Source organism: Protopterus annectens, chromosome 8.part1, assembly GCF_019279795.1.
Source record: "Protopterus annectens isolate FY-2018-M chromosome 8.part1, PAN1.0, whole genome shotgun sequence".
Classification (NCBI taxonomy): Eukaryota; Metazoa; Chordata; order Ceratodontiformes; family Protopteridae; genus Protopterus; species Protopterus annectens.
Genome location: NC_056742.1, coordinates 416,374,224 through 416,396,810, shown reverse-complemented (window position 1 = coordinate 416,396,810; position 22,587 = coordinate 416,374,224). Strand labels below are relative to the sequence as shown.

At 40.8% G+C, this 22,587-nt stretch overlaps 1 protein-coding gene across 2 annotated transcripts in view; it reads right to left on the bottom strand.

Annotated features, from left to right (window-relative positions):
- Positions 1–22,587, bottom strand: part of NKD1 (NKD inhibitor of WNT signaling pathway 1) — a 641,026-nt gene that overhangs the window by 20,729 nt on the left and 597,710 nt on the right. For both annotated transcript variants that reach the window (XM_044081984.1, XM_044081985.1), the window contains 2 exons: positions 20,867–20,951; positions 17,404–17,534 (listed from right to left, as the gene is read on the bottom strand). In XM_044081984.1, the coding sequence (XP_043937919.1) occupies positions 17,404–17,534; positions 20,867–20,951 (216 nt within the window). The remainder of the gene's footprint in view (positions 1–17,403; positions 17,535–20,866; positions 20,952–22,587) is intronic.

Here is a 22,587-nt window from a genome sequence, read left to right as displayed (position 1 = left end):
CATTATATGCACACACTAATGTTTGATAGGCTGATCTTTTACAGAGTTGTTTCTTGTCATGGCTTTTTATTTTAATGAAAACCCTCAAAAAGAAACACCCCCATCCCCTACTAACTTAGAAAACACACACACACACACACACACACACACACACACACACACACACACACACACACACACACAAAATACATTTTCAAAATACGAAGTTTAACAATTATCCTGAACTGACAGCTGCATTCACAAGTATTAAGCAACTGGTTACCCATGCTGAAGCACATGCTACAGCCTGTGCTCCCCACTTGCAGAGATTGCCCTCTGTTCTTTTCTGATCTCTAGTCTCCTCACAAATATAAAAATGGCTTGCATGCCTTCAGAAAACTTTCTTTTTACTTTTAGCCCTAAGAAAAAAATCCACTGGGTATCTTTAAATAAAACTAAACCGTGCACTTTTCCATTAAATGCATTAAAGTATTAAGGCTGCTATTTCTTATTCACTTCACAATTTCAGACTTTATTTTTATTAAACTGATTGACAATGTACCTTTAAATTTTGCATTTCCTATAGCAAAGAATGCTCAGAACTTTCAAGATTAATTGCTTGCACCTGTAGACAGCTCATCTTCATGTAAAAGTACTCAGCAATGAATCTTTGTAAATGTCACTCAGAACAGAATGTACAGCTGCCTTCAGCTGTAGACTTCTGGACTCCCACTAAACATTTGCTAATGGAAAAAAAAAGTCAATATCTTTGCGGATGCAAGAAACTTAGCATTTTTCATGGCTTTTGTCATTCTGTCTTATTTTTAAAGCCTACTTGCTTACAAAAACACTTTTGCACAGCGTAAACCAAGAACACTGCCATAGGCATTCATCTTTGCAAAAATAAGTGAAAATATCTTACAACTACATACATATAATATAATCAGAACATCTTTACACCCCATCTCAGTAACCCAAAATCACAGCAAATTAACATTAAACTTTTTTTGCCCAGCCTTTCTTCTCTTGTTATATTGTAAAGCCTGTATTTTTTCCAACTAAGTACTTGTTTACTTTAATATTTTTAACACAGTCATTGAACCCCCCCCCACATTTAAAATACTCCGACTACACACGACATAAAACTACTTTACTATACACATCATGCTGTTTATATCTTGAAATGTTTTATACAAAATACTAATAAGTCCAAAAATTATTTTGCTTACAGTTACTCCCCACTTCCTTTTAGTGTCCTTCTAAAAATTAATGACAGATTGGGCTATATGCTTGCAGTCCCACCCACACATTTAATAAAGTGAACAAAAGTACAGTCTTTTTCAGTACTTTTACTTGTAAAGTCATATTTTGCAAATGTGACTGATGCTTTATAGTCTCCTATTTATTCACCAATTTCAGTTTTGCTGGTCTTCTTCCTGTTCATCTCCATCTCCCAAAACAAGACTCTGGTTCAAGTCCACAGTATTCCTAATTCTTCTAGTCAACTCATGTGAGTTTTCCTGTTTCTCAAGCAGTTTCCTTTGAACACTGGAAAATGCTTTCACTGACAAAGTATCTCTATGAACTTTACTGTTAGAAGAGTGAGAAGCAAAGTCCTCTTATGTGTGCTTGATCACTTTTTGCTGGATAAACATTTTTATTTCCTCCTTAGATTGTTCTGCATTAAAACATGTATTTGACCCTTCAGGAAAAATATCATGATGCCATCCAGATAAGCTTGAATCTCACACCTGCCTCTCGACATTCACTGGATGTCGGGATAAATTTACGTCGCCTCTGCATGGTGTACAGTGAATAATCATTTCCTACAATACAGTGCTGTCTCCAGTTTTTAATACTCTCCTCTTCTTCCACAGTTTAGTTAGGATCTTTCTGCTGATATAATTGCATCTTTACTAATATAGGTCTTGCCTCCTTTCCCATGGTCAGGTTTAGAGCATACACTCCATGTGCCCTTTGCTTATTTGTGCTTTCATAAAATTAACAGAGTCTGTTCCTTCCATTTTGTCTGGTACAGCTCTGTCTTCTAACTATATTTTTGAAAACAGCTTGTCTTGAGAAACTTCATACTCAGCCAGCTTTTCTTCATTTCAGTCTCGATTTTGTAGTTTTATTAGTTTATTTGAACAGCTAAATAAAGCTTCTTCTATTTTTTCCAGCCTTTTGTTATTTGAGTTGAAGTATTCCTTGAATGTTTCATTTATTTTAAACTGAGAACATCTGATTTATTTTCTCCTGTAAATTAATGGAAACTCTCTCGAACTGAAGCCGAAGAAGAATTGTTTTTTGCTGAAGGGCTGCAGAATCATTCTCAGGTAGTGCTTTCTCTTCTCCTTTTCTAAACTCTTTTGCTGGCATCCAGGCAGTGTACTTACTAGCCAGTAACTGAATTTTACTTAAAATACAGTTTCTATGGCTCCCCTTTTTCTCAGTTTCTGTTTGCACACTGTGTGAGCTGAAGTTAAGCTGTTGATCAGTATGCAGACATCACAGAAGTCTGTGGTGACACACCATTACCAGAAGACAGAAATTACTCTCTTCATACACACATCTAGTTAAGCTGCAGCAGGATTACTACACCACATTACAGAAACTATACAGAACTATGTTAAACGTCTAGAATATGCTCACATATACAAGAGTATACACATTTTCAACATAAAATACTGCATAAAGGAAAGAAAGGTGACGTTAGCACTGGGGTCACCCACTGCACTCCCATTGTGAAGGTTATGCTCTCAGGTCACGATTATCTCAACAGCCCACATAGTTAGAAAAGAGTTTTTTTTTTTTTGTACAAAACTCCCTTTCCTTTGTGCCATGCAACATCTGCGATTGGATTACAGAGCCTTTGACAGATGCAATGTCTGATGTACTGACACAAATTTTGATTACACAGCGAAGAACATACCAGTTCAATTACAGAGTTGCACTTTCTTTTTTTGCAGGGGCTACCCCTATATTCCCTTACTTATATACCCCAATTCAACGATTATGCAAAGCACATCAAAATGATTTTCTATGAAAATCAGAAATGGAAATGTTACAACCTTATCTACTATAAAAATCAACCAGTGTTAAATTAACTTTAATAAACCATAGTGCTCCCAACTACATCACTAGAAACACAATACTGATGGGAGTTTTAAAGGAGGGGAGCAAAACATTTCAGAGTCTATGCCACAATTCACACAAGAAGGGGTAAATTCTACTGTAACTTGAAGTGAAGCACCTGGAAGAAAAGAAAGGGCTGTTTTAACACAGCTTCACAGTTAGGCGACCAGCCACTGCTCTGCTGTATTCATCTGTGCAATCCAAGGAATCTGTTGCATTCTGCTAACCATGAGTACAATTTTATATTGTATTCTGCACTTTTAAAATGTATTTTTGCTGTACTGTGGATTTTTTAAAACTGTTCTTACTGATTTGTTGCACTTTTTGTCTGCTGTAGCACAGACTAGATTCAGACTTGCTGAATTTGGTTCTGTTTGTTAAACTGAGCACTAAACCAGGCTATCTTTTGTTGGAGGAGGCACCTCTGCACCCTTATGTTAGCAGAATGCAGTTAGGACTCATCTGATTGAAGGCTGCTGGCACAGGGCTCAATTCTGAGCTTTTTAACTGGTTAAATTGTTTAATTCAGTTTGCTCACTGTTGCTACATATGGCCTATGTTTGCACGGGTTTGGGCTTGTTTTAACACAGCTCCACAGAGTTAGGCAACCAGCCACTGCTCTGCTGTATTCATGTTTACACATAGCGCACCTCTGTGCACCATCGCTCATTACCGCGCAATGGGAGTAACCATTGGCAGTTACAGATGCAAAAACTTCAGTAGATTTCCTTTAGTAACATGGCTATGATCCAGCCGAGACGTCCTTAAATTGTGCTTAGCTGCTCAGAGAGCACCTCAGCTGCACATTTGCCATTTAAACAGTCCCAAAACCACAAAATCTACAATAATTTCATACCATCTGGAGAACTTCTGCAACTACAGAGCACCCTATTAGTACAGACCCCATTTAGAGCATTCAGGTAATACCACACCCCTCCACTGTCTCTCCCCACTGTGAAAACAGGATTTAACCTAGCATTATGGATGGTCGGTTTCCCTCCATTTCTCCTACCAGCCTGACTGACATTGGTATCCTGAGGCAGTGTAGCAACTGCCTCACATATACTGACAACCCTCTACTCCTAAATCACCCAAATACAATCTGTGAGAGATCATACCTCTCTACCTGGAAACATCAAAAATCTGGACAAGGCCCATGAAAAATAGGTACAAATCTGTACGCTGATTAACATATAATCAGCATACATATTTGCATAACCCCACCCACGCCAATGGAATTGTGGGATACCAACTTTCAAATGCAAACTGAACAGACAACCAAAATATGGCACCAGAATCCCCCTGCAGCCATCCAATGCCCCATTACCTGGCTATTCCGTCCCATTTACCATAAACACTAATGTGTGCATACTGATTTACTTCTATAATGATTACTTGGATTTTATTTTTACATTTTACAGCACAATGCACAAACACTAACAGACATCTGCTAAACAAAGCAATACTGTCTTACAATGAAAATAGACTTGGCATTAAAACGTCTCTGTCGTTGAAACTCCCATAGTGCATAATAATCTTACATTCAACCTGCATATACAACATTGCATAAGAAAAATCATAAAAAATAAGGGATGCTTTACAGAGCCAAAAATATTCTCACCGACACAACTAAAACTACACTTGCCACTACTTATCGCCTCCCCGCACTTCTTTATGGCACTCCCATCCTTCTTACCTCCAGGCTTCATAAACATTAAAACTTGAACAATGCTATAACAAAGCTGCTAAATTTGCAGCAAATACCCTTTTCAAAACCCACCACTGTATAGCACTAAAAAGCCTAAATTGATTAGAACTGCCTCATCAACTAACATATACAGAGCTTCCTACCAACTATAAAATTATCCAACATCCATCTTCCTGTCTAGCATTAAAAAAACCTTCTACACAACTATGTCCCCAGTCGGTCATTGTGATCCAGTGACCAAAAACTCCTGGCTATCTACAAACCTATCAGATTTGCTGGGTATTGTCTGTACTTGTACCAGGTTGCTAAGACCTGAAACTCCTTACCTGTATCCATCAGGACAATACCTTCCCCTCATATCTTTCAAAACCACTTCCCAGCTAACATCTGGCTTTGTTCTTGCTCAAAACCATGATAAACTATACCCCAAATGTGAACAAGTACCTTTTCTTTCCTTACACCTCCTTACTCTCCTTTCTTCACTTACTTCCTTATTTCTACCAAATTCTCTTCCTTGACTTTCTCTATAAATATACCATAAACCTCGTTTCCCTCACTTCATATTGTAATCCCAGTTTGTATTATACTAATTTATCTTTACCATCTCTACAAACTGTTAAAAATTTCTATAAATATTAAATGACTGTCATATAACTTGTATTGTTTCTTAACCAATGGTTTTATATTACCACTAATTTGTTATAAATGTTTAAACTGCAGATGTTTTATTTTTGAAGGTTGTAAAATTACTGTTCTTAAAATGTTTTGTAATAATTTGGAGATTTTCTCCCTGGGCCTCTGCTGAAAATGGGCTTCTACCCAGTTGGACTTTCCTGGTAATCAAATGTCAATAAATACATTTATGCTAATTAGATGCTCATATTGTTAGCAGGATGTATGTGCTTTCTAAGGGCCTTTGTACCTACTTTCAATGTCTACAGGCTGAAAAGTAAGCCCCGGGAAAAATAACATGTTTTTTTCTGTTTTGTGGCCTTTGCGGTGAGGCTGTATTGAGCAGCGACCTCCCAAGATTTTAGTTGTTTCTGGGGTGAAATAATCATACGTCCATTGAATTAAACACAATAACTTATACTAAACACGTTCTAATTTTGCTTATTTTTAATAACCAGCCTCACTGTTTTGCTATCGTGTTGCCAGGTTATTTTCAAAATATACCACAACAGACTATTTTTCTCTACCGAAAGGGAAAAAAGGCTTGTGGGATAAATCGGAATGGCAATCAACTAGAACATCTACTACCAAAATAATAATATTTTGTATTCTCTTCAGCCACCACCTGGGTTACTGGCAAGATGCGTATAATGCAATGTGGGTAAAAAATTACGTGGCAATAATCTTTATCATGAATAAGCTGTCCGGTTCGATTCTCAGCTACAGCGTCTTCTGCGTGGAGACATGGGTGAATGGGCGTACCTTCGTTGAAGGTTGTGTGTCAGGGCTGGTAACTCGGCACGTAAAAATCAACTACCAATCATTAGCGGACCGGAGTTCCGCTGTGGCGACCCCTAACCGGGAAAAGCCGAAAGAAGACTACTACTAATAAAAAGGCAACACACAGCAAAAATATACAGCAAGAACCATACAGACTGTAGTGCTGAGTTCTGACGGTCAAAATCAGCAACATCAATTAGCAAAGAGCACCAACAAGAATGCAATTTAAAAGGTTTCCGAAAAATAAAATAAAAGCTGCAGAAAGAAACAAAATAACAGAGTAATGTGACTGATAATCAGATTATTACAGGTAACACGCTCGCAATATACTTTGTGGCACAGAACAGGCAAAGGTCATTATTGTTAATACAGAAGACAGCTTTTAATATATCGTTAAATCCCTATTTTGCTTTTAGTAGACATCTAGCATAATTTTACACGAAAAGAAAACTATAGTGTTGCTCATTCACAAAGAAAACAACGTAGGCTAAATGTTTTAAGTAACTGTTACCAGGAAACCTACTGTCTGTGATTATATGGAAGACAGTATTTGTTAAATGGACTTTGTTCTTTATTAGATGTATAAACCTTGACTCTTCATCATTACAACTTTTGAGAAATTGATTATTTAAAAAACTTGGAAGTACAAACACTTACCAAAAGTGAAGTTAACAGGAAAGGAAACTGTTGTCTTATGCAAAATTCATTCCACTTGCACTGAACATACCTGCCCCGTGATCTGATTAAGTGCATTATGGATCACTGACTGTTGCCAGCAGTCCTTGAAATGGATATTGCATATTTTGCGTTGCTAACAGAATAACTTCCTGGTTATCACTCCAGAGTGCTGTTCCTGCTTGCAGAGCATTTGAACAGCCAGACCAGCCGAAAATGCGTGCATGACATGGGCTCCTTGAGCTCAATTCCGACAGGCTGGTAGCCCTGATGGAGCTGACGTCATCGCACATGTGATGAAGTCAGCTCACAAAGCGCGAAAAATAAAAAACAAAGAAAAAATTTGAAATGAAGGGGTGCCACTTGGGAATCGTGGCACCCCTTCATTTGGACCCCAAAACTTGGGGGGAAAAAAAAAAAAAAAAAAAAAAAAAGAGTAATTCGGTACGGTTGGGAGGTATGTGAGAGATACATCTACACTAAGAACCCGGAATCCTTACTTTCTCTCGCACAGTACAGTAACACTGAATAGATTGTCAGCTCATATACTACACCTTCTATGCAAGCCACGCATTCAACATATAAACCATCATACACAGAGGTACTCACCAGAAACCTACCTAAACACCAGAAACCTTCCAAACACAAAGAAGCTACACCTAATGCAGCACCTACAGCACTCAATACACATAAAAAGTACAGTTGTGTACACTTACCATAAATGTAGATGTTAGAGTGTATTCACTGTTGCAGTCATCACATTTGGGTTATCTGCTTACAGTAGCCCTCAGTCGGCCTGATTATCAAAGTCTTGGGTCCTGCGTCGGTTGCTGTCTCATCTTCCATGACATCAGATAGTCAGGGGTATAAAGCATGCAGCCAACGCCATTACATCAGTTTTCCTTTCCCCAGATGTCAAGTGCCCCCAAAATGGGAAGCAATTACATATACAAGGTTACACCTCCAACAAAAAAGCAAATACACAAAAAGCTTTAAACATAGTAAGCAAGAATAGAGGTATAGCCAATAGACGTCGGGGGGCTGGAGGGAGGGTAACTAGAACTGCAACAGTGAATACACTTGAACATCTAAATTTATGGTAAGTGTGCACAACTGTACTATGTTCTTCGTGTTTCACTGTTGCAGTCATCACATTTGGGTAGATTCCCAAAGCTATGGATGGGAGGAGGAAATCAGACAGCATTAGGACCAGCTATAAGGTCCTGCAAGACTGCAGTGGCAAAGCCAGCTCTGGATTTAGAGAAAATTGCCAAATGGTAACACTTGTTGAAAGTATGTACAGAACTCCAGCAAGCAGCTTCTAGGATGTCCCTGGCAGGGACACCTCTGAGAAAGGCTGTAGAGGTAGATGTAGCCCTGGTTGAATGTGGTCTTATCCCCTATGAGATAGGTTTTCCACAGTGCTTATAGCAGAAATGAATGCAATGGCCTATCCATTTAGAAATGGATTGCTTTGAAATGGCCTTCCCCTCTGCCCCTGCAGCAAATGCCACCAGCAGCTGTTCAGATTTCCTGAGAGATTTAGTCCTGTCCCAAGTAAAATCTAAGTTGTCTGTGCACATCTAAGGAGTGCAGTATATGTTCCCCTTTGTTCTGTGGATTAGAAAACAAGGTTGGCAAATGAATGGACTGATTAAGAGCCACACTGGATACTACCTTGGGCATGAAGGAGGGATTGGTCCTGAGGGGCAAAAGATGAAGAAATGCTCCACTGCCATAAGAGCCTGTAATTCAGAAACCCTTCTTGATGAAGTGATAGCTAAAAGGAAGGCTGTTTTCCAAGAAAGGAATTTCAATTCTGCACTTGCAGCTGGCACAAAAGGAGGTAGAGTTTTTCCAATACAAAGTTAAGGTCCTAGGCTAGAGTTGGGGCTCTCCTGGGTGGTCTTAAGTTTTTTGCCCCTCTGAGGAACTGCTTGAGCAGTGGATGACAGAAGATGGGTGGTTCTGTGTTGTAATGAATTGAAATGGCTGAGGCATGAATTTTGATGGAGGAAAAGGAAAGGCCCTTGGGAAGCATCTCAGTTAAGTATTGAAGAATCTGAGGTAAATTGGGCGCTGCTGTGCCCATCCCCTGAGTTTGGTTCCAGGAACAGAATTTTTTCCATTTTTCAGCATAAGATTTTCTAGTATTAGGCCTCCTTGCCTCCAGAATGACATCCAACACTTGTTTACTGAGGGATGGTAATGGAGAGATCAGGTAATTAGCCAGGCTGCCAGGTTCAGGGTTTGAAGCTGAGGGTGCAGAATCTAGCCCTCCTGCTGAGACAGCAGGGTAGGGGTCTGAGGCAGGTGCCAGCAGTGACATACTGCGCAAGAGGGGGTACCAGTGTTGGCATGGCCAGTCTGGTGCAATCAGTATCGTCCTTGATTTGTCCTGTTTGATCTTTAGTAGTACCTTGGAGAGGCAGAGGAGGAAAGGCATAAAGTGATATATTTTTCCAGGTGAAGGACAGGGCATCCACTTTGTTTGTGGGGAGTCCTTGTGCAGAATTTGTCCGATTGGTAGTTCTGAGAGGAAGCAAACAGGTCTATATCTGGGCTCCCCAATTTGTTTATCAACATGTTAAATGTCTTTGGTTCCAGTTTCCACTCGTGTGGGTCCATGAGATTGCTGCTTAGGTCGTCTAACAGTGTATTTAGCTTTCCGGGCAGGAACTGAGCCTGCACTTGGTAGCTCAAGGCTGTGTTCCACAGAGCCATGGCTAGTCTGCAGAGAGGGTATGAGTGGGTTCCTCCCTGCTTGTTTATGTACCACATAACAGTGGTGTTGTCCGTCTTTACCATTAATTGTCCTGGAAGAATGTGGTCTTTGAAGGCTGTCAGAGCATTCTGTACAGCTAACATTTCCTTTTGATTTATGTGCTGGTGCATTTGACTTTGGTTCCATTTACCCTGAATGCACTTCCCTGCCAAGTGAGCTCCCCATGCATTGTCTGATGCGTCTGTTATTAGGGTTTGGGCAGCAGGGGGTAGAGTGAATGGCAGTCCCTTGTTTTGGTGGCAGGCCTCTGCCCACCAAAGGAACTCTAACTGTAGGCAAGGTATGATAGGAATCACTGCTTCTAGATCCTGAGAATGTTGACACCATTGGCTTTTTAGATACCACTGTAGTTTCTTCATATGCAGTCTTGCATATGGAATTAGGAGAATGCAGGAGGCCATGAACCCACAAGGCTTGCAGTATTTGTCTTGCAGATAGCAGGGTTTTTGTGGCCAATAGTTTGAAGTAAGCTGTCAAATAAACTTGTTTCTCCATAGTGAGGAAAGCCATCTGGGAAGTTGTGTTCAAGCTTGCTCCCAGGAATACAATTTGTTGACAGGGTACCAGATGTGATTTATTTTCGTTTATGGTGTACCCCAGAGAAGTTAGCACCTTCTGTATAAACTCTAGATGATTCAAAAGTATGTCCTGGCTTTCAGCCTGAATTAGACAATCGTCCAGGTATGGGTATATTTGAATATTTCTTTGCCTGCAAAATGTAATGACTAGAGCTAGGCAATTTGTGAATACCCTGGACGCAGAAGATAAGCCAACGGGCAATGCAGAGAACTGATAGTGCATGTAGCCTGCTTTGAAGCGTAGGTATCTTCTGCAAGATTCCCCGATTGGGATGTGCAGGTAGGCTTCCTTTAATATCCAGTGTTGCCAACCAGGCATCCTTGCCTTGCATAGGAAGCAACTGGTGAAGAGTTAGCATCTTGAATTTTGGGATCACCAAAAAAGTGTTTAGGATAGAATGATCCAGGATAGGACGCCAGGAGTTGTCTTTGCTGGGCACCAGGAAGAGTCTCGAGTAGAAACCTTGTCTCCTTTCCTCTTCTGGGGCAGTGTGAATAGCCCTTATACTTAAAAGAGAGACATAACTTGCTTTTGAGCCTCTGCCCACTGATTTGGGGGTAGATCCAGCCAACCGTTTGGGGTTGGTAAAGTGTGGAAGTGGAATGTGTATCCTTTGGAAACTATATTTAAAACCCATTTGTCCTGGGTAATAAGTTCCCAGTTTTTTGCCTGCAGAGTAATCTTTCTCCCTAAAGGAGCAGTCAGTTGAGAAGGGCTTGGAAGTTTTAAAGTTAAGTCAGTGAGACAGTTTACCATAGGGAGGAGTCTTACTACTCCCTGCTTTGGAAGTGGGAGCCCCCCACTGCTTAGTCCTGTGCGTACCTTGGGACTGAAGCCTGGGTGTTCTGCTTGTTCTGGGTTTGGACGGAAAAGGCCTGGAAGAGGCAGGAAAGGACCAATTCTTAGAGGGCCAATGCCTACTAAATCTTGGAGGCTGTACTTGCAGGAAATCTTCAAACAGGCGGTCCTGGTTTAAGGGAGCATCCAGCAATTTAGCTTTAACATGACCTGGCAAAGACTGCTCCTTAAGCCAAGCATGCCTTCTAAGGAGTGACAGCAGCCCTGCAAGATGCCTCTAGTGAATCAAAACCACATTGCAAAGTATGTTTTCCAACTTGTTCAGCAGAATGCATTAAATCCTGCAAATCCTTATTTTCAGCACAGTCAGGAATCAGTATAATTTTTTGTTTAAGCAATCCAGTAATATGCTGCTGATACTTCAACATATGAAACTGGCAGTTTAAGGCCCTAATGGCCAAGATTGCAGAAGTGTATACCTTCCTACCCCATCTATCCAGCGCCTTGGAATCTCTATCAGAGGGGGTAGGATTTTTGGCAGTAGTAGCCTTAATGCCCTTGGGTCCCTGTGAAATGGTCTCAGGATCTGCAGTAGGATTTTTAAAGAGGAACTTGTGAGAGTCAGGAACCCTGTAATATCTATCTGGTTTACCCTGTAATATCTATCTGGTTTTCTAGGAGCAGAAGGTAAGGAGTCAGGGGCCAAGCTAGATTCCGAAAAGGCATCATCAACAATGTCCAGTACAGGGGGGATAGCTAAAGATCTGTGATGGGGCAGGAGTAAGAAATCCCTAAGCCTCTTTTTAGAATCAGAGTAATCCTGGCTTTCCCAGTGAAAATGCTCCCCAAGAGTATGCAAGGTTTCACCAAAAGAGAAATCCTCTGGAGGGGAAGCAGAGGGAACAGAATCCTCTGCGTCAAAATCCTCATAGGTAGATAAAGGTAAATCCTGGTCATCAGAGGAAACAGAAATTTCAGAATCCTGATCAGAAGAATCTTAAGAAAATTCAGTCCTAGGTCTTTTAGAGGGGGAAGGTTGGCTTCCCCTGATTAAAGTAATAAGGTCTTCAGCCATTCTTATCATTTGTTTTTTAGGCATAGAGGCCTGACCATACGGTCTGGGCGTCAGCTTTCCTGGCATGGCTTGAGTTTTAGGCCTTGAAGAAGAAGATGGCGTCAGTTTAATATGCAAGTCAGTACGCCTGAATACACCCTCAGAAGCTGGTGCCTGCACAGCGGCTCCGGATCCATCCAAGGTAGAGACATCCACAGGTTCCACAGTTGAAGCATCTCGCGGCATACCGGACTCCGAATGAGTCTCAGTAGAGGCCTGCGAATCTGAAGTAGCGGGTATCAGGGGCTGCGAAAGCGCCTCACTGAGTACCGGCGAACTGGTGACTAGCTTAGGAGAAGCGTCGTCTGCAGTTTTGGACCTAGGCGGCCTATCTCTGTTTTTATCTTTGCGTTTTTTCGGAATGTCGGTAGACGGCTGGCTTACCGAAGCCATATCTGGGTAATTGAACCGAATACCAAAATATTTAGAAGCGTAAATATACCGATGACGAATAATTAGTTGTTTAAATAATGCACACAACCGACAGCGAGGTATGTCGTGGTCAAGGCCTAGGCAAGGAATACAGTACGAATGAAAATCTTTATGAGGTATTTGCTTTCCACAAGAAATACAATTACTGACTTTTACTGACATTGGTTTAGAGGAAGAAAAAGTTTCCCCAACAGAGTACTTAGCTTTAGTTGAACACTTTGGATCTGCTTCTGCTTCGGGCACCACACGGCAAGAAAGACCGACGTAATGGCATCGGCTGCATGCTTTATACCCCTGACTACCCGACGTCATGGAAGATGAGAAAGCAGCAGACGCAGGACCCAAGACTTTGATAATCAGGCCGACTGAGGGCTACTGCAAGCAGATAATCCAAATGTGATGACTGCAACAGTGAAACACGAAGATTATCATAAACACCAGTGTCTCACCAACTAAGCCCCTAAGGCAAAGCACATCTAAACCACACTTTTTAGTCACAGGTGACTCCATTGTGAGCCACACAGATGTCCCACTCATCAAGCTGGACAAGGTGAAGATTGCAGTACGCTGTCAGCAGCCAGGATTAGTAAGATCACACATGCACTCAATCCTCTCAACAAGTACCGTTATGACTCCGTCATAGTTCATGTTGGTGTGAATGATTTGATATGTACCTCACTGGACTATATGAGGAGAGACCTGATTGAGCTCTATGAATATGTGTCCCAGGCAGGTATGTCCCTAGCCCTGAGCAGCGTTCTACCCTCACCTAGGATGATACCATAAAATAAACAAAAAATAATTACCTTCAACAACTGGCTTAGTTTCTGGTGTCATTCTAAGGGGATCCAGTTCTTGTCAGCCTGGGATGACATGGTTTATAGGCCATGCTGCTTTGCCATTCATGGTCTTCACCTGTCATCTCTAGGCTTTCGGTTACTGACCAAGGCACTTGCCCCCCAGTGTCTTTATTATGCAAGGTCTCAAAAACAAAACTTCTGAAATGAAAAGATCATTCACAAATAAATTAAAGGTAATGCTAAATTAAAGGTAATGCTGCTAAATGCTAGGAGTTTAAATCAGAAACTGCACTCTCTGGAAGCACTCCCCTCCCTGGAGAATGCCGACATCTGCACAGTCAAAGAAACTTTATTTCAGGGCCACAGAGAATATCCCTGCCTTGCAAGGCTACAATGGCTTCCTCACTTTCAGACTGCAAAATGAACATGCGAGAACAAAAGGAGGAGTAGTATCTATCTTCATCAAAGATAAATACACCTCTAGATTGGTTAGACAGGAAAACTCCATGGAGTTGCTCCAATTAACTGTAGGTAAGACCCCTCTTCAGGTCATTGTTAGCTACAGGCCCCCTTCAATGAAGCAAGACATCAATGTTGTTTATCTGGACCTACCTGAGTCAATCAAATTACAACCAAACACTCTAGTCATGGGCGATTTTAACTATCCCTCCATTGACTGGGAAACTTAGTATGCAACCCCACAGGGGGTTCAAATGTTCTTGACCTAGTCCTCACCAACATGGGTGAGAGTTGCACCATCATAAATATAGGACACTAGTTAAATCTGATCACAAATCAGTCACATTTGAAGTAGCTATAACACCTGAACCCCTCTTAGGCGAAATCAGGCTAAAAAAATTCACCGAAGTAAATTATACCCTCCAAAGGGATGGTATAAATAATTTCCAAACTCCAGTTCCCACAGATGGCATTGACAACTATACTATGGTATACACAAATGCCCTGTGCAAACACGTACAAATGTATTGACACAGCTGTACCAGATAGGATCAAAACAAGATCCTCAAAATAAAACAATATTATATGGTGGACATATAATATTAATAAGTTATACAACAAGAGAAAGAAGCGGCTGTCTAAGAATAAAAAATAGAGGTCCCAGCACTGGAAGAACACCCTCTTCTGCTTGAACAAACAATTCCTCTAAGGGCAACTCCGAAAAAAAAATTAGCAACCATAGCTAAGGATAACCCATAAGGCAACCTTCAGCTCTGTTCATAACCTAAAAGGTAAGACCCAGACATGTGCTGGACTAAGTGTGGATGGCATCACACACACTGATCCTGTGAAAATAGCTAACCTATTAGCGGACAGGTTTGAGAAAAATTTCACCCCCCTATCCCCTCCAAACATTCCACAAAGTATTTCCTCTACATCTCCCCCACCTTGCATCTCCAAAGAGCAAGTCATTAATGCTCTCTCCAAGGCCAAAAACACAGGCTCTGTGGGACCGGATGGCATCCCAGGTTTCATTTTAAATGGTCTAAAACAAGAGTTAGCAACTCCATTATGTACTCTCTTCAACCACAGCCTGTGTACTGGTTTTGTCCCTGCAGAATGGAAAACAGCAACCTTCATCCTCCTTCATAAAGGAGGTAGAGCAACAGACCCTGAGAACTACAGAACCATAAGTTTAACCAGCCTTACCTGTAAGGCCATTGAACCAATCATCAAGGACCTTAAAAATACGGATATAGGTGATCTCTAAATCCTTGAACTGACACAGTTTGGTTTTGTCAAAGCCAGGTCATGCCTGCTAAACCTGGTGGACTTCTTTAAAAACATCATTAGAGCCACAGACAAAGGCAAATCTGTGTATACAGCCTACCTTGACTTAGCTTTCGACACAATCCCATATTCAGGCATCATTGATAAACTCTCCCAGTTGAATATCAACCCTTATGTCATCAGGTGGGTGGCTAACTGGCTCACTGACAAATCACACTCAAGTCAAAGTTGGGGTCTACTTCAACCAGCAGACCTGTCACCAGTGGGGTTCCACAGGGAGCAGTGCTGGGCCCCTATTGTTTGGAATATAGATCTGAAAAGTTCAGGCCAAAACAGAGGGGCTGTGGCTGACTAGGTTTGCCGATGACTGCAAATTAGATACAATCACTGAATCCCCAAACGGTGTTGATATACTTCAAAAGGGACTTGCACAAACCAATGCTTGGCGCCAAAGCCATGGACTCACTCAATGCAAAAAAAATGCATCATCCCCTTCAGTAAAAACAATATCCCTGCAGACTATCATATAAATAATAATACCCTAAGTAACAATTCAGTAGTGAAGCACTTAGAAATGCAAGTTGACTGTAACCTAAACTTTGACCACCATGTGTCTAGTGTGGTAAGGAAGGCATTCTATGTCACACACCTCACTAGCAAAGGCATTGCCTCAAGAACGAAAGAGGTCATAATATCCCTGTACTCGATCCTCATAAGGCCAATAATTAAGTACAAAGCTCCCTTTGGTATGTACCTTACCAGGCATCTGCAGGAACTTGACAAACTTCAGAGATTTCTAACCAAGACAATTCAGGGTCTCCAGCACGTCATAGATTGTCAGACTGAAGTCACTGTCACTGTACTCTGTAACATACAGACTACTTAGAGGAGAGTTGCACCTGGACTACAGAGCAATCTCGGATCCAAACCTAATGGAAATGCTGCACATCCACATGCCAAATGAGACAAGGGTCACCCACATTAGGGACCTTAACCTGGCCTGTGACATAAATAGGACCTGCTGGAGAGACGGATATGTCTCTCTGAGGTTGTCACTCCTCTGGAATAGGCTACCAGTTCACATCAAAGTCCCTCTATGAGCCTGTTCAAAGCGTAGTCTGGATGGGAAAATGTAAATTCCTGCCAGGGATTTCACCTATGACCCCCCTAGATATGGGCAGTCGTTGCAAAGATCTCAAATTTAGGCAAGAGCCTTTACATTGGTTTTCTCTAGTATTATATTGGGCATACACAGCTAGGCTCATAAAGGCCTTCAAGTCAGCAGCCTAATAACCACTTATGAACCTATGACAGGCTGCATATTACTTTCTAAATAACCCAATAGCACAAAATCCAGAACAACAGCAGCTTTCAGAAGAGATTCACAAAAACAAAGAGGCATAAAAAGTGACTGTGAGGCGGTTTGAATGGCAGTGCAAGTATTTCACAGATGCTGCGGTAAATGCATATTAAAACTGTTGTGTGCAGTCTAACAAACACATTGTGAAGTACAGCAACAAAAAGGAGCACAAATAATTACAAGTCCCCATTTACTAGGGCCTGAGTTAATTACAGGTCCCCATTTACTAGGGCCTGAGTTAAGAGCCCATGGGATAGCTAGGAACATACAAGGGCGTGGCAAGACTACTTTAATCTGGTACAACAACAAGGAGAACATGGACTAAAAAGGGACCACAGCTTCTATATTAGGGTAAGGAGATGGACAGACTATGTGGGTCAAATTCTAAATTTCAGTATAAAATCTACTTACATGCAGCAAGAAAAAACTTTGCAGCAATTTGCTGTACAGACACTATGTTAAATAGTGAAAAAAACAGTTGCACAATATAACATTTTTTCTGACTGCTGTTTCACATAAGGTGAAAAAGGGAAGAAAGCACACCTCTAAAAAATATTAAGATATTGGGAGTTCAGTGATGTATTTCAGGCAGAATAAGATACGCAGCATAACACTAGTTAATTACCCGCGTGGCATGAAAACCTTAATTAATTTCTACACTACTACTACACATTTGGGTAGACTAGCTTCTGTTTTGAAATGCTTTCAGTCACTGCACTATTTTAATAACAATTACAGTTTGCACTTCCTTGCCACAACAATATCACATTCTAATCACTGTGAACATTTACAGTTTAAATGAAGTTAGAACACCAACACAACAATGCTGGGCATTACCTGGTCCAAATTTTGATGTATAGTTCTCTATCCCTGCAAGATCCAGATAGTGGTTCCTTCTTTCAATGTTTTCGTCAACACAATGATGATGACATGCGTTCTGCTGAGGATCATTGTCACTGTGCTGGCGTCTGTGAAGGCACATTTAAGACAGAAATTACTGGGATGGAACATATGATTTCCTACAAATCAAAACTACATAGATTTAGTTTTGCTCAGAAATGCAATTTTCTCAATTAGCAGTCCAAGTCGTGCTGCACCAGTATAAAGTGACTTACAGACAATCTAAAAATGTATGGCCAAAATCACAATAAAAATACGACTTGCATGCATACTGACTTGCTCGTCTGAATGGTTTAGACAACTACTGAGCTGAATGTCCTACCATTCTGCGCAACTACAACATAAAACATGAGTTCAAACATTCCTGCTGCTACTACATAACCACAGAGACAGACACCCACACATGCTGGTGACAGATGTAGACACAGACCAGTGTGCACACATCTAGTGCCAGCACATTCTGCATTCATAACCTCCCATCCAAAGCAGCTACAAATGACGATCGCCAAGCAAACTCACATAAGTACACTCCAGGCATCATCCACACTGGTACACACAATCACACCCTCACAATAAGCAGTCAAACAGACATACAGTCATACCAGCCATGCACCGCACTACGCAACTGGATCGGCAGTTTTAGCGGTGTGACATTGCTTTACTTTACCCTCATCAGACTCTCCCTCTGCAATGCATAAGCGTATGCAGCTAAATTAACATGTACATTTTGGCATTAGGTGCACTGCTCTATATGGATCTTCCACTATAAGTCACAGTTACAACTTGGAGAGGTACCAACTTCTCACTGAGCACAGCTGGTTTGGAATTCAACCCGATGAAAAGGTTAGCATCTTTGTGCCCCTCCCCCAAAGTTACACATATAAACTTCATGGCCACATCTACACAAAGAAAAGGAAAATCAGTTAAAACTAGGGTAAAACCGCAGCAGTGATCGTCTATGGGAAAGAGTGATCAGGGAGTTGAAAATCAGTGAGCTGAAATTCACTAGCTAGAACCTCTTCTGGTCTGCACTCAACAAGGTGCAGGAAAGCCTCTTAAACAATACAAACATCTATGAATTGACTTACTACAAAAGAACCCTCCAGAGAAGGTCACCACATCAGGATGCCCAAAGGCTTAATTAACGCAGGCCATGCCCACAGTCTACCATATTTACAAACACCAAAAATCCTCACCGCTCATTACAGCACAGCTGCTCTACTGAGCAGCGTGGCATCTATGAATCAAGACATCCCTGCCAGTATGCAAAGTCACTTGTACGGCTTTGTGCAGTGTGCAGAGTGTCCACGAATTCCAGTCTGTGTCACTACTATCAATTTCTTTAGCAGTTAATTTGCATAAAAGAATACACCTACAAAATGTTTTATCTGCTTATATACTACTTGACGATGCATCAAGCCAGAGAAATAGAGAAAAGGATAATAAAGATTACATGAATGATAAATGCACAACTGCACTTTAATTACCAGATCAGTACATGGCATGGCATAACATCTGATAAGGGGATAATGGCGCCACTTCACTAATGCCTAAATAATGTGCATGCCTAATGGGTTATGTTGCAAATCAGCTAGCTGCAACTAAGTTCTGGACAATTGTAAGCACATGTAACTGCAGGTAAGACACTTACAATTTTTTTTTTTTACTTCCCTAAATATGGCAGTATATCTAGTTAGATAGTTAGACATCCATGTTTATACTGTTAATTATTGCACAGAATATAATAAAGAGGAACAGTCTTACTAATAAAAATCACAATTAATAAAGGGAGGCAAAATACTTGGCAAAAGACACTACTATATTAAACATTAAAAGTAAGTACATGCACATGTCTGTGTGGGCATGCAGGGTTCCTACATGGAACTTTCCGAAGATGGATATTAAACTTTCCAGTATGCAAGTAATGCCCGAGAGTGACTAGTTATGCACGATATTATTGGTGCACGTCTATTCATTCTCAGGCATAGATGATGCTTGCTGCAGCTTAAAAAAGGGGGGGGGGGCATATGCTGTTGTTGATCACTAATGAATTAAAAGCTCCAACATTGACTGGATTGAGAAAGGTACACTTTTCAAATGGACTATTGTGCCACACAACATACCATTCCCAATGGAGCAGGCAGAAGATTTTACAGCCCTACCTGAAAAATAATATAACTACCATTTTGATACTACATGTGCTGCGACGCAAACACATACTTCAGTGAACAGACACCAATGCAGGGCACACCAAAATACTACAAACTTGTAAAATCCAAGATTATGGACAGAAGACTCAATGACTGACCCACTGGGGGACAAGGGATGGGAATATCACTGAATTTGGAATGGAAGAGGACCCCATCACTGGTATGAAAGAGAAATGAATCAGTTCATGTGCACAGCACTGCTGCTAATGCGCTCCTTCAACACACAGTCCACTTGTCTGACATTCCTGTTTTGAATGGCTTTTCTCTTCATAATTACACAAGTAAGCAGGTTCAGTGAGAAACTGTAAAATCGTTGATTTGACTTACTCTCACGTGTACATCAGACCTGGAGTTTATAATACTCAAATGGTGGCACGGGGAGAGGGCACAGCTTGCTAGAACATGCTTTGTTACATATTACAGTGTTGTGCTATCAGGTTGGTGTAAGTTTTGGGAAAGGAAGAAGGATGCAGGTCAGCAATTTGCAGGTTTTGTCTCGAGATGCATGGTCATACACTGTCAGAAGAAAGTCGTTAGCCTGGACAGTGTTGTAAGCCATGTACAAGTACTACCACTGCTGTTCTCACAAGCTGTAGAAAGGTAATGTCCAATAAAGAAGGAATCTTTTGCCTTCCTGTTCTTGCAGAGGACAAAATTATAATGCTACTTTTCTGAAAAAGTGGTACAAGTGTGTCTTTATACCATGTTGAGCAAATCAGAAAAATGTTTGAAGTCGAGTCCCATGAGACCGGTGCCCCACAGTCATTACCCTTACTCGAATTAACATCAGCTATAAACTGACATAATAATGTTTTACTGAACATTATTTACATTTATCCCCAAGACTGCCCATGGACTAGTAATGGGCAGAGACATATCCTAAATGCTTTATCCCATGCACGAGTCCTGTCCAAATATCTATAGTATGATCCCAGTTACTCTCATTAGGGGAGACATGTAATTGACCATGGACTGGATAAAGCCAATCTCGAACCAAATGGGATAAGTTAATTCAAGCACAAAAAGGGAAAATAGCTGGACTTCAAGTGGCTCGCAAGAGCAGCTAGCCTAGTACTTACGATAGCATAAAGCACAACAGAATGCGGCAACATTAAAGGAAAGCAAAAAGGGGAAATGCTAAAGAGATCGTATTTTTATTTTACCCTGTGGCTAGCAAATGGACTACCTACCTAAGGTGTGCTTGAAGCTTCTTTTCTGAAATCTTCGTTTCTTCACAACATTTGCCATCAGTTCTGCTTTTTGAATTTGGGGTGTCTATCAGAAGTAAAAAAAACATCACAAGTAACCATCCAACTTCTTACAGCAATAAAAACAATTACTGCAATAACAAACCATTTTAGGAATGAAGACTACAGACTTATAATTATACATTTTAAATTCAGGTTTGACTTTTAAATTTTATTCTTCACTTACTGACAGCAAACATAAGCATACCATCACTCACAATAACTCATGACTTTTTCACAAATGTCAAATATTTCCAGGAAGTTTTATAATGAACTGCTCTCCAAGAAGAAGTCTTAACTTTAACAATACACACACAACCACAAAGTATGAACCAGGACCTTTATTAACACACCATACAGTTCTAATACCTTAGCACAATGCCTTCATGGAATGTGAATACAATGGTTAAAATCCCGATTAAGTAAAGTTTGAGAATGCGATTACTGTACATCAGTACCCTGAATGAATGTTCCCCAGCAGGGTATTAATGTACAAGTAATGCCCGCAGAAAAATGAATCTGCCGCTTCACAGCTGCATATCAAGCTGCCGTGGAGCTCGGACTCAGAAAACTAAACAGCTGCCATTATTTTACACTCGCTAAGCAGCGCTTCTGCTGTTTAGCAAGTGTAAAATGTCAAAAAAAAAAAAAAAAAGGTGTGTGTGTATATGCATGCATGTCAGTGAAAGTGAGAGCGAGCGTGCCATTACTTTACACTCGCTAAGCAGCTCTTTTGCTGTTTAGTGAGTGTAAAATAAAAAAATAAAATAAAACGTGTGTGAGACTGCATGCATTTATGAGTAAGAGAGACGGCGTTCGATCGAATGTGTGTGTGTGTGTGTGTGTGTGTGTGTGTGACAGAGATATCAAGAGAGTGAGAGAGAAAGTGAGTGATGAGTGAGTGAATGCTTGTATGTAAGCAGAGGAGACTGCGTGTTTGAGAGATCAAGAGAAAGTGAGACTGAATGTGTGTATGAAAGCAGCTAGAGACGTGACAGACTGAGAAATAGGGTGAGACCGATCTTGTGAGAGTGAATGTGTGTGTGTGTCTGTGTGTGTGTGTGTGTGCGAGCAAGAGAACAAAGTGTGAAAGTGAACCAACAATCCCCTGGTAGCATGTGTGTGAGAGACAGAGAGAGAGTGAAATGAGAATGATCTCAGCCAGCCCTTGGAGCATGGGCTCTCTGGAAAATTTTTGTGTTTTACTTATGTATTTTTTCAGTACGGTTTTATTTTTTTAATATACTTTGGATGTAAAATACTTTCTCGAACACCATTAATATATACTACAGCAAGTATGAAACATTAGGCAGAGGAACTATTTTATATCAAAAGTATACTAAAAAAACAAAACGGAACTTAAAAAATACATAAGTACAAGACAATTTTACAGACAGCCCATTGTCTAAGTGCAATAATGCCCTCCACGGTATGTGTTAATGTGTAATTAATGCCCGCCCAGGGGTGTTGTGAGGCCACCCCTGGGCAGCCATTAATTACACATTAACACACACCCTGTCGGGCATTATTGCTTGCATAAACTACGACATCATATATTAAACAATCATATTATTCCAATTAATCTCTTGGTTTTAACACTTGGGTTCTAAAGTGCTAAACTTCAGTATGCTAAAACAGAAACATTCTAAAATGGTAGCCTTCAG